Source organism: Camelina sativa, chromosome 6 (genome assembly GCF_000633955.1).
Source record: "Camelina sativa cultivar DH55 chromosome 6, Cs, whole genome shotgun sequence".
Lineage (NCBI taxonomy): Eukaryota > Viridiplantae > Streptophyta > Magnoliopsida > Brassicales > Brassicaceae > Camelina > Camelina sativa.
The window spans coordinates 5,964,160-5,976,705 of record NC_025690.1 but is presented as its reverse complement, the minus strand read 5'-3'; the positions used below and the strand labels follow the sequence as shown (position 1 = coordinate 5,976,705).

The following is a 12,546-nucleotide window of genomic DNA, read 5'->3' as shown; positions in this document are numbered from 1 at the left end:
GGTACAATCATATTGGTGAATGCATGGGCCATTCATAGAGATCCTAAGTTGTGGGAAGAGCCGGGAAAGTTTAAGCCAGAGAGGTTTGAGAAAAAAGGGGAGGATAAAAAGTTGATGGCCTTTGGGATCGGACGACGAGCTTGTCCTGGATCAGGGCTAGCTCAACGGCTCGTGACCTTGGCTCTTGGATCGTTGATCCAAAGTTTTGAATGGGAGAGAGTCGGAGAAGAACATTTAGACATGAGAGAAAGTGAAAAAGGAACTACAATGCGTAAAGCTAAGTCGTTGCAAGCTATGTGTAGAGCTCGTCCCATTGTCCAGAAGATTTTAGATGCTTCTTGTCCATAAATTAAATTTTCATCCTACAGAACCTCGTTGAATAAATATTTCCATGTGATCTTTGTTAGATAGAAGGACGATCTACATTGTTGATTTAATTCATCAAGATCCAATCACTCTTGTGTATCTTCTAAATAAAGGGATGTTCTTGTGTACGAATGAACAAACGATCATTGTCATCAGAAGTATTCTAGTTATAACTCAAAGCAGCTAAAGATAAGATTTTATAAGTCATATCGTTATTTTATCGTAATATCGCTACATTTGAAAAGATGATACTACTACTACTAGAGAATCTTGGGGTATCAAAGTTTAGGAACTGTCGGACTCGTTTCCTGAGTCCACGTTCATCGGTTGAGGGTTCTTGTAATCACTAATCTCATCCTTGTAACGCTGCTTGTCAACTTGTGCTTTGGCTTCATACGGCTCTTTTTCCTCAGCTACAGTTTACACACGGATTAGGAAATAATCATGCTAAGATAAAACCAATAAATGTAGTTGCTTTGCCAAAATTTTGAGGTTTTACCAGACATTTGACGCCACTTGTCTCCAAGCACCTTTCCCACCTCTCCAAATGCTATTCCTGGGTGTTCCTTCTTAATATTCTGTTCAATTCACAAATGGAAAATGACATAATCAGGATCGCTAAGTTTGTCGGCCAATAAAAGGATCTGTAAATTGTAGCTCTCATGTATGCAAAAAGACTGAGGATACTCCATTTCGCAACTTCGTGTAGATCATAGAGCTACTAAAGGTAAAACAAAGGAGAGAAGAACTCACATCTCTTTCCATTTGAGAGAAGAACATGAAACCAGACATTGCTCTTTTTGGTGCGTTGGGATCTTTCTTCTTTTTCTGCTTCTTCTTCTTACTACTGCCTTCATCTGTGGCTAACACTTTCTTCTTAGGAGGCAATCCTTTCGAAGATGATGAAGCTTCTCTCTTGAGATCCTTTTTGATAGATTTCTGAAACAAGTCAATGGCAGTAAGTTATGTGAAACAGACAGTCTGATGCTGAAGGAGTTCGAAAGAAGTCTGTAAAAACAGTTTACCTCTTTCTCTCCTCCGCCGCCTTCACTAGCATCAGAGTCGTCCTCGCCAGAATCATCAGTTGGTGAACCACCGTCGTCATCCTCACCCAGAACAAAGTCTTCGTCCTTCACAAATTAAAAGTATCCATTGTCAAAATCGTGATCATCAGAATTCAGAACATCAAGTAACTCAGTCAGACATAAAGTACTTGCCTCCTCATCACTCTCATCAGCAGCTTGGTTTCTGATACGCTCAAGATGGGGGTCAACAGCATCATCATCATCATTATCCCCAAGAACAGCAGCAACACCTCCGTCTGCTCTTCCGGCACCTCCAAGGTTCATAATCTTCAAACCTTTGGCGCTGCAGCAAGAAAAGATAACGTTTATTCACCACAAAATCTCAATGCACTCTCAGTAACTTTAGACAGTGATAGTGAAATAAACCGTGCTAACCTTATGAAGGAATAGAGATTGTGATACTCGTTCCTTTGAATGTTTCGGAACAGATGTTCATGATCAGTTTTCAGTTTTATGAGAAGATCGAAGTAATGCATGTTAGAACCACCAGCAGCATGCCTTTCAAACTCCACATAGTCAATCTTAAAAAAAAAAACGGTTAAACAACCCAACTCTATCTCAGAGCCTACAAAAATTCTTCAATCCTTAATAACCACAAAATACCTCATCATGAAGTATAAGCGTTGGAGGTTTAGGTAAAAAGAAAAAGCCCTTCTCAAGTGGATAAAGAACCCCATCTTCTGCCTTCAGAGATGATTTCACTGCAAACCCATCTTGGGCACTGCGGAACTTCCCTGGTTTAGTGATCTTTGCACCAGACAGCCAACGCAACACGGTGGTGAATACTTCATGAATGAGACCCTGAAAATTCATAGCCGAATCCTTACCAGTCGGTATATAAAGACTTTTTTGAATAAAGGAATGATAACATAAGCGCAGACCAGAGAAAGACCTTATAAGATCGCTCCAGCTTGTCCTTGAACTTTGTATTCATAAGATCATTACTAATTGACAGTTCACTTTCTACAACGGCGTCAGTCTCAAACTAGAAAAGGTGGTAGAAACAAATGTAAGATCAGAGCATAAAAAAAAAATTGCAAAAGAAAAAAAGACAATTATAAAAAGAAAATTGAAAGGGAGGGAAAATATAAGTAATGCTTACCTGCATCACAATGTGGGGGTACATTGTCTGACCTTTCCGGATTGGTGGGTCTAGAGAGATAACAACAAATGTGTGTGGTTGATTTGACTGCTCAGGCATCAAACAGGTAATACAAATTCAATTAAATAGTACAAGATTCAGTGATCATTGTATGAAAATCCTCCTAATCTGATGACTGATAACATAAGTAAGCGACCTGAGATATGCTTAAAAATAAATACCTTAGGAAGCAAGAACAAGCGGACAACACTACTGTATTGGATTTTAAAGTCATTAGCTTGTCCTAGCAAACGTAAGAAAGAAAGGTGAAGTTCCACACTGTACCGACCCCTGCATAAGAAAAAAGAGAATCATGTGGTCATGAGAAGATACAGCCATACAAGTGATAAATTGATCATACATACTCTAATACTCAAAAGGAAGGTGAAGAAGAAATATTTACCTGGGTGTGAGAATTGCAATACTCTCGAATGTGACGACCGCCTCCTCAGCTCCAGCAGTAACATCAGCCATTAACTTGATTTCGTCATTAAAAACCTGAGACATGCTCTTGTCATCCAAAGGAAAATATATATGACAAGCATGCATGTAATTAAAAAGGGTTCTCCAACTTACTTGAGCAGGCGGACGGTTTTCATCACCAACAAACTGGGTGTTGGAATTAGGAATATGAAAACCTATCTCCATCAGTGAGTCTTTCTGCAAATGCGCATAATCAGGAAATCAGCTACCGTATATGTATATTAGCCAAGAGACCACACTTCCAAAGAAACCAGGTTGCAGTAGAAATGAGTACCTCATTGGCACCAGCAGTATCATCAACGTGGAACTCCAATATGACATCATTTTTTCCTTGAAGCTGAGTCTGCGAAACATCAGCTAAGGATACTTCAAAAGCTTGCTTTGCACCAACCGAAAAGGTAAGTGTATTCCCTGCACAAAGGAATTCACTTTAAAATAACAAATAGACGATGGAAGCTTCCATTAACTTGAAAGCCTTCTACAACTTAAAACAGTCAATATAGGAGGAAAAAAGCAGACCATAAGGAGATAAAGAACTGACCATTCAAATGAACCTCTCCCCAATTTCGACCACTAACAGATAACTGTTTCTCTTCAGGTGTTGTCCCATAACTACTTTGGAAAAAGCTGGTCAGACTTGCAACATCCTATATCACCAAACATAATAAAAGCATGAGAAAACAAGCAAAGACAGAGACAAAAAAAAATCGAATAACTCGAAAACAGAGAGCAAGAAGATATAAAGGCACAAAACCTGATCCCGAAACCCAATGAACTTNTTACACTTCCAAAGAAACCAGGTTGCAGTAGAAATGAGTACCTCATTGGCACCAGCAGTATCATCAACGTGGAACTCCAATATGACATCATTTTTTCCTTGAAGCTGAGTCTGCGAAACATCAGCTAAGGATACTTCAAAAGCTTGCTTTGCACCAACCGAAAAGGTAAGTGTATTCCCTGCACAAAGGAATTCACTTTAAAATAACAAATAGACGATGGAAGCTTCCATTAACTTGAAAGCCTTCTACAACTTAAAACAGTCAATATAGGAGGAAAAAAGCAGACCATAAGGAGATAAAGAACTGACCATTCAAATGAACCTCTCCCCAATTTCGACCACTAACAGATAACTGTTTCTCTTCAGGTGTTGTCCCATAACTACTTTGGAAAAAGCTGGTCAGACTTGCAACATCCTATATCACCAAACATAATAAAAGCATGAGAAAACAAGCAAAGACAGAGACAAAAAAAAATCGAATAACTCGAAAACAGAGAGCAAGAAGATATAAAGGCACAAAACCTGATCCCGAAACCCAATGAACTTATAGTATAACCCATCTTTGGTTTTGACCCCCAACTGATTATTAGTCTTTGGAACTTTCATCCAACTAACACCTACAATATCAGATTTGTCAACTTCCACAGCTTTCCCACCACCTTGCTTCTTCCATTGAATACCTCCAGAGTTAATCTTAAGAAGGCCAGGGTTCTAAAAGTACCAAAATTTGAAAACCCTATATTAGCACATCACATTTACAATAAAAACCCTAAAACAAGAGCCGCGCATCATTATGTAACCCTATAGGGATTTCAGAAACCCTAAATTAATCTAAAGAAGGCCAGGGTTCTAAAAGTACCAAAATTGAAACCTAAATTACCACATCACATTCTACAATAAAAACCCTAAAACAACCGCCGCACATCATTATGTCACCCTCTAGGGATTTTAAAAACACAATTGTGAACAAGAAAACAAAATTGAAAGCAACAATCTTTATTCTTCTAGAAAAAAAAAACGAATATTGGGTTTCTTCTGAATCGAACGATATGAATCAAAGCGGCTACAGGAACAAGAAATTAGGGTTTTTTTGAAGGAAGAGGAAAAAAAAGGCGAAAGCTTTAAAGGAAGTGAAAGATCTTTTGAAGAAGCGGCGTAGTAAGAGAGATAGGGAGAGAGAGGAACGTACCGTTCCGCCGCGACCGCTGAGAGAGATGTTATTGAAGGAGTGGCCGTCCGTCATGGCTTCCGATGAGGAGACGACCGAGAGAGAGAGCAAAAGAGAGTGTGAAGAAAAAGAAAAAACTGATATGATTTGTGTGTAAAGGAAAAAAACACAACTATATAAAGTTATAAACACTCCGAGGCGGTGGTGTTGGACTGCTTTTTCTGAAAACAAAATCAAGGGGTTAATTAGAGAAAATAAATTAGCTTTGGTGTTGTAAAATAGAGAGTTTAGGGGACGAAATCTCTTAGTCTTATTAATTAATATCGAGGTTTACACAAGTATATATAGTAGAGTACAAGAGCTAAAGTCCATAAACCGACTAGGACATAGAATAGGCCAACGGACCGAAAAGCAATGGCCGATGGGCCATACAAGGACGGACCGAACATGGACCGGTTATGGAGTCCACCATCCAGTGTTTTACAACACTCCCCCTTGGATGACATAACCGTGCATGTGCTGGAAGAGGATCTCTGTAATGCGCTTGGGGATGTTGCCTCATTAAAACCTTACCAGGAAAACCCAATGGGACAAAACCTTGGTGAAGGAAAAAGAGTACAGCACGCATTACTCCCCCTGTTCCAAGCATCACTCTAAGTCTTTAAGCCTCTGCATTCCAATCTGGTGCGTGAGCTTCCTGAATGTTGTTGTCGGTAATGCCTTGGTGAAGAGATTGACGCATGATTGAATTTGCACCACTTGAACTTCAGTAAGATGTGCTTCGTCCGATCTTCCTTGATGTAATCTTCCTTGAGTTGTGCGATGCAGGCCGAATTGTCCTCATATATGAATGTTGCTTCTTTGCTGTCGTCCATGCCGCTATCCGTCCGTATATGTTGAGTCATCGAACAAAACGCACTAAACCTTCTTTGCTATAACCTGCATCAGCAATACCAACTAAAACCTTCTTTGTTATAGTTAGTAAAATATAAACCCAAAAATTAAAGTTCCTTGTAGGTAACGTAATAAATACTTAATTTCACTCTAGTGCCTTTGGGTTTGACAAGAACTAATTCTTGCTAGGACGTTCATGGCAAAACATATGTCTGGTCTAGTGTGGCTAGCCAAAGACATTAACACTCCTATAGCACTGAGGTATGGCATTTTAGGTCCGAGAACTTCTTCATCGGCCTTCTTTGGACCAAATGGATCTTTATCCAAAACAATGCTCCTTACAACCATTGGGCTAGTCAATGGGTGAGCTTAGTCCTTATCAAAACTCTTGAGTACCTTTCTGTATATGTCATTTGATGCACAAGGATTCTATCATTTATGTACTCAAGTTGTAACCCCAAACAGAATTTTGTTTTCTTTTGCCTAGGTCTTTCATTTCAATTTCTTTCTTGTTTGGGCGATTTAACCAGGGGTTCCAAGGATGTTTAAATCATCCATATAGACTGCTATTATCACAAATCCTTTGTTTGCAAACTTCTTTATAAATACATGGACTGATGGGATCATTCTTATAGCTTTCTTTAGCTAGGTACTTGCTCAATCTATTGTACCATATACACCCACTTTGTTTCAGTCCATAAAGGTATTTGTCTAGCCTTATGCAGTATTTTCTCGAGAACCACTCTTATAATTGAGCTCTATACCCTCTGGTAATCTCATTTCATTTTCCAGTGGACCATGTAAGTATACGGTTTTAACATCCATTAACCGTAAATCCAGTTTTTCTTTTATAGCCAGACTTATTAAAGTCGTTGCATCCATCACAGGGAGTAAGTCTCCTCATAATCTATTCCTGGTCTTTGAGAGAATCCTTGTGCTATAAGCCGTGCTTTATCTCACGCTTTCATTACTCTCATTTCTCTTTCTTACAAAGACCAACTTATGTCCAACTGGTTTATATCAAGTGTTGTCCTTAAGGTCGGACCAAACACATTTCTCTTCTTTAAAGAGTTTAACTCCACGTCAATGGCTTCTTTCTATTTTAGCCAATCTTTACTTTGAGTGCACTCTAATATAGACGTGAGTTTCTGATCCTCATTTACTTCAAGTGCTACCTTACATGCAATTATTTCATTAATGTCGACATCTTTGCAATTCCATTTTATTCTAGACATGATATAGTTTATCGAGCTCTTATTATTATTAATACCTTAAGGACCTTGAGGTTTAGCATCCCAAACCTCATTGTTGGTACCTTAGGATTTGCCGCGGCCATGTCTATACTCTTTCCTTAACCTCGGTTTTATTTGCACCTTTTTTAGATTTCCGAAGGTTCTTTTCTATGGAACATATTGGTCTATTTAGACTCTGTAGAAACTTGATTATTGTGTTCCTTTTGAACATCAATACGTACTGGTGCATTACAAGCTGGTATGTACGATTTCATAATCCTCTTTGGGTCATTAAAAGAATCTTGGCAATTGAATAGCTATCTTTTGCAAATGTATAATCTCGAGGATCTTGCCAATTTAAGGATGTTTGATTACATAATATTTCTTTGACCAGCTTGTCTGTCTCTCCACATAACATAGAAAACTCGGATTCAACTAAGTGACAATTCGCGTATCTGGCCACATATAAATCACCCATAGTTTGGCTCAAGATACTTAATAATGGTGGGAGAATCATATTCATCATATATTCCCATCCTCTTTTAAGATCCCATTTTTGTTCTCTGTGATGATGCAATATAAACGGCACACCCGAATATTATTTGAGATGGGATATGTCTGGCTCATGACCCGTTAGTAAATGGGATGGTGAATATTCTATGCTCACTAGATGGCCTGATGCGTATAAGCTCTTACTACATGTAATAGTGTGTGTCCCCAAGCCGACACAAGAAGCTTCGACCTCATGAGTAATGGTCGAGCAATCACTTGAATACGTTTAATGAAGGATTCATTTAATCCATTCTCTGTATGTTCATGTGCCACAGGGTGGTCCACACTCCCCCCATGGACATACCATTATTATTAAACGCTTGGGATATAAATTCACCAGCACTATCTAGACTTATAGTCTTAAGTGGATAATCTCTTTATTTAAATTTACTGGTGATGGCCTTATAATGAGTTTCCCTTGTGTACATGCTACACACGTGAGATTCTTTTAGGAATAACTCTTCTCTCTTTTAGGAGTGTGCCCATTTTAATATCGGCTTACGCATCATATTAGGACCTGGATGGCCAATCCAGTCATGCCATAAAGTGAATTATTGAACATTTCGTTCATTGCCATATTAGCCTCTATTATATTAATCTTAGCATGGTAGAAACCAGTGTCTAGTGCAGGTATAGGCTCTAGGACTTTCTTATGTCCATGAGTGATTTCAATATATAGGAACTCTCTGTTTCCTTCACCCTTTATTTCAATATGGAAACCATTCAAATGAATGTCCTTAAAGCTCAATAAGCTTCTCTTAGAGCTGGGTGATTATAATGCAACACTTAGTTTAAAATGTGTGCCATAAAATATATGCTTGGCCGTAGCCTTCACTTAGGCTTGCTATACCCGCTTATCTTTGCTAATATTGGCTTTTTCAAAAATTTGTGTGGCTTATCCACTATCCACCACACTTATTTTCTTGTCCAAGAATTTATGTTTTAATATATATTAAAGGAAATAAAATAATTGAATTTAAACCAAAATAATAATTCAATCAAATTCAAAGCATAGAAATTAAATTAATACACCACATGAGTTTAAATATTTTTCTTTAGGCAATCAAAATCTCATAATCCAATTTAGGAGTTCTGCATGTCTTTATCTTATGGTTTTCTATACCATAATTATTATTACAAGTGGACTTGGTCTTATGTTGCGGGTTTAGATAACCCGCGGCCTTTACCCCGACCACGGCCGAAGCCTAATCGGTTTCTATAGCCTTGACCATCATAATTATGTCTTTGGTAAGTCCCACGACCAGGACCACCATGTCCACTTCTTCCTCGGCCATGGCCATACTTGTCTCTATGGACATAGATAGACTCATTAGTCTCTTTGGCTCTTTAGGCTCTTTAGGATTTTTCTTTGTCATGTCAACCTTGTGAGCTTCATTGCACTTCTCATTTATAATTGCTCATTCTTTTGGTGATACCACATCGGTGACAAACCAATTTAGCCTTGATTTGCGGTTTAAAGGACCCACGGCCCCTACCACCGCGGCCACGGCCACAACGGCCGTAACCATCAAAACGGATTGCCTGGCCCCAACGACCACCACGTCCTCTGCCACCATGGCCACGGCCATAGTGTCTTTTTCTGTGAACGTAGTTGGTCTCCTTGGGCTTTTTAGGCTATTTAGGCTCATTCTGTTTTGCCACATCAACCTTCTGTGTTTCCGGTAATGGGGTTGTACCGGGAGGTCTCATAGCACTATTCATCAACAGCTCATTTTCACGGTACTGTTGCTGAAGTACTATATTGTGAGTACTAAAAGTAGACAAAGTCTTCTCTAGTAACTCTCTCTCTGTGACTTCAGTACCACACAACCTAAGGAGTGAGACAATCCTAAAAAGCTCAGAGTTATACTCATCCACGGATTTGTAATCCTGGATCCTTAGGTTCTTCCAATCGAATTGAGCCTTTGGTAGGAGCACCGTTTGTTGGTGTCCGTATCTGCGTTTAAGCTCTGTCCAAAGGTCAAGAGGATTCTCTATTGTGAGGTACTGGTCTTTGAGACTCTCAGCAAGATGTGCATATGCATAATCACCTTATATATATTTTCTTAGTGCAATCATTATCATCCTTAATGTACTCACATAGGTCTTTTGATTTTACAAAACATGCACCCGATTATATCATGCGGTTTTTAAGACCGAACTATGTAATTCATTTGGATCATGCCATGCGGTGTTTAACAACATTTGGCAAGAAGTTGAAAATATAATTTAGTCACTATAATTTTTTTTTGTGGTTTTCCGGTTTAACTGAATTTGAGTTTCAAAATTTTAGCTTAAAAAATAGGTAAACCGATTTGGATATCAAATCGTGTATAAAAATTTTGGTCCGATTGAGATTTGAATAAAAAAATTAATAGATAAATTTCAAAGATTATAAAATATTATAGACTTTTTTAGTATATATATATTTTCATTGTAATTTTCTTATTTATAAATTTCGGCAAATTCAATTATTAGTTATCAATCGTGATTTATTTTGAAAATCAGGATTTATTTCATTAATGTACTTTTTTTTTGAGTATCTAGGTTTTTTTTTTTTTGAGTATCTAGGTATTTCATAAAATTATGTTTTCCCACAACTGCAGAATATCGTTTTTCCGCCAAAATCGTAAAAATTATTTTTTCTTGCCAAAACTGCAAATTTTTATTTTTCCACCAAAACCGTAAAATCTCGTTTTCGCGCCAAAACACTCAAAATCTCATTTTCCCGTGAAAACATTAAAAATACGTTTTTTCGTGAAAACAAGATAATTTCATTTTAAAATATTTATTTAACAATATATAAAAATTATTTAGCTTTAAACATAGTTAAAACCACTAAAACATCTTTATCACAAAATAAAAGATTTTTTGGTCATTTTACATATATTGTATCCATATACAAATATCATATTACAAAACAAACTGAAACATAAGTGCATCCAAATACAATTTCTAAATATATAAACCAAAAAAACTAACATCATTTAGATGATGCGTCTAGATATTATCTCTTGATATTGTATTTGTCTCTGGTTCAAAAAACGAAAATAGCCTACATTTACTAATTACTACATTTAAATTTAAAGGAAAAGTTGAGTTTAATTTTTTAAAAGGTTAACAAAATTAATACATGGTTACAATTCGTACAAAGCTATATATACTTGTAAAGTGTCAAGATTGATTATACATTTATACCATTCAAATATTAATATTGCAAAATATATATAAAGCTAACCACACAACACTGAATCACTTAATTCCGGTTTGATTCGGTTTTTTGAATAATTTTTGCTCACTTCTACGAAAATCACTTCAAATCTACCACAAGTTTAGCCTAATTTAAGGACTGTTGTACGCAACTAGCTAAACCAAAACCAAATGTCAGCGATTGAAATTGCATTCTGAAATCTAATTTTTACATAGTCATTTTTGTCACCAAGTTTAGCACAAACTCCACACTTAAACACAAGCCAAAACCAAACCAAACAAAAAAAAAAACCACAACCAAAACCGAAACCAAATTAATCTATTTAAAAATTACATTAAAGAACCTGAATCAGATTGTTGTTTTCCTTCACTTTCACTTGAGATTATTGTGCAACAGAATCTTTTTGCATTGGAGAAAGTCTTTTAAAAGTTTTCTTCCAGCCACGTTTCCAGCTTTCTCGAGCAACCGTGAGCTCACTCAGTTTCTGATTCAACCGTATCAAGATCACAGGTAAAGCTCCATGGTGATCTTCTCTCACTATTTCAAACATGTCTCCGCGGTATAACCTTTCAACGCATCTGTAAAACTTCACTCCAAGATCTTCCACTCTCATCTCTCCCCTCATAACTTCTCTCCGCACTGTCTACTACACTTCTCAAAGCACTCATCAACATATCTGCCTCGTACATCTGATCGTCGCATTTAATCATCTCTTCTTCGACTCCGGTTAGCACCTTACCTCCCTCAAAATCATCATATCTCTTCACAACACACGTGTTGTTCAGTACCGGGTCTGAGACCGGTGACCGTAGCTCCTCGGGGATAAGCCTATAGTTAGGTGTCACTCGTCGTTCAGGATTAGACCTTTTCCTTTTCTTCAGAGGGAGGTTCGAATCCTTTGGACACAAAATTCTTTTCTTATTCTTTACCTCCAAGTTGGTCTTATCCCACTTGCCTTCTTTCGAGTTCTCATCAACTTCAACCCTAAACTCAGGACATGTTCCAATCTTTGGATCACTAAGTGTGTCTTCACCGTGTCGGGTCTCTCCAACTTCATCTTCTTGTAATTCTTCTTTGTCAGTACCGTTGGCAAATCGTATGAAGCGATGATAAAGACTCTTCTTTTCTTCGATCAACACTAGAAGATTCGTCACGAATGTGCCATATCCGATTCTATGGGACTGAAAGTTTTTACACAAGGAAGTGTAAAGTCTCATCTGCCTCAGACTTAGCGTCTCCTCGATGGCTTTCAATAAGTCACTCAACTTCTCTTTCACTTCTGAGTGGACTTCCATCTTCCTCTCCTTATCGATCTTACCTAACCCATGATTTGTAACAACTTCTTTAGGGTTATCATATGGTTTAACCCTAATCCGTGCGTTTTCTTTCGGCTTCTCAACAATCTTTGCATCACGAAGATTGTCTTTTAGCCTAGAGACGAGACTATTAAATTCGGTCGTTCCGATTATACCGAACCTAAAGTCTTGAGTCGAGGATCTAAACTTTGTCTGTTCCCATGGATTCAGTGTCTCAGTCATCTTGAGCAGCGCATCAACTTCTTCCATCGTCTCAATCGCTTACAGAGAAAAAAAAATTACAAACTTTGAGAATTAGTGTAAAACACAAACAAGGTTTA

The 12,546-nt window shown here is 37.7% G+C and overlaps 2 protein-coding genes across 3 annotated transcripts in view; one reads left to right on the top strand and one right to left on the bottom strand.

Annotated features, from left to right (window-relative positions):
* The window catches only part of LOC104790514 (cytochrome P450 81D11-like), a 3,223-nt gene extending 2,717 nt beyond the window's left edge, over positions 1 to 506 (top strand). Inside the window, exon 4 of the mRNA XM_010516285.2 lies at positions 16 to 506. Within this exon, the coding sequence (XP_010514587.1) occupies positions 16 to 348 (333 nt within the window). The 3' untranslated portion in view covers positions 349 to 506. The remainder of the gene's footprint in view (positions 1 to 15) is intronic.
* On the bottom strand, positions 548 to 5,177 carry LOC104790513 (FACT complex subunit SSRP1). 2 transcript variants are annotated; one of them, XM_010516282.2, is made up of 16 exons: positions 5,043 to 5,177; positions 4,376 to 4,564; positions 4,163 to 4,268; positions 3,896 to 4,032; positions 3,169 to 3,252; positions 2,996 to 3,090; positions 2,775 to 2,883; positions 2,554 to 2,640; positions 2,344 to 2,436; positions 2,055 to 2,252; positions 1,827 to 1,972; positions 1,584 to 1,734; positions 1,392 to 1,496; positions 1,120 to 1,305; positions 866 to 944; positions 548 to 779 (listed from the first exon to the last, which is right to left on the bottom strand). In XM_010516282.2, exons 1-16 carry the CDS (start codon positions 5,094 to 5,096, stop codon positions 652 to 654), a joined length of 1,947 nt encoding a protein of 648 aa, XP_010514584.1. In that variant the 5' UTR covers positions 5,097 to 5,177; the 3' UTR covers positions 548 to 651. The 2 variants fall into 2 exon arrangements, with proteins under 2 accessions (XP_010514584.1, XP_010514585.1); XM_010516283.1 differs by lacking the exons at positions 3,896 to 4,032; positions 4,163 to 4,268; positions 4,376 to 4,564; positions 5,043 to 5,177 and adding exons at positions 3,350 to 3,486; positions 3,617 to 3,722; positions 3,830 to 3,847.

Coding starts and splice junctions, on each gene's coding strand:
- LOC104790513 (XM_010516282.2), bottom strand. CDS start 5,096: ATGACGGACGGCCACTCCTTCAATAACATCTCTCTCAGCGGTCGCGGC. Junction 4,565..5,042: donor TCAGCGGTCGCGGCGGAACG/GTACGTTCCTCT, acceptor TGGTACTTTTAG/AACCCTGGCCTTCTTAAGAT. Junction 2,641..2,774: donor GCTTGTTCTTGCTTCCTAAG/GTATTTATTTTT, acceptor ATGCCTGAGCAG/TCAAATCAACCACACACATT.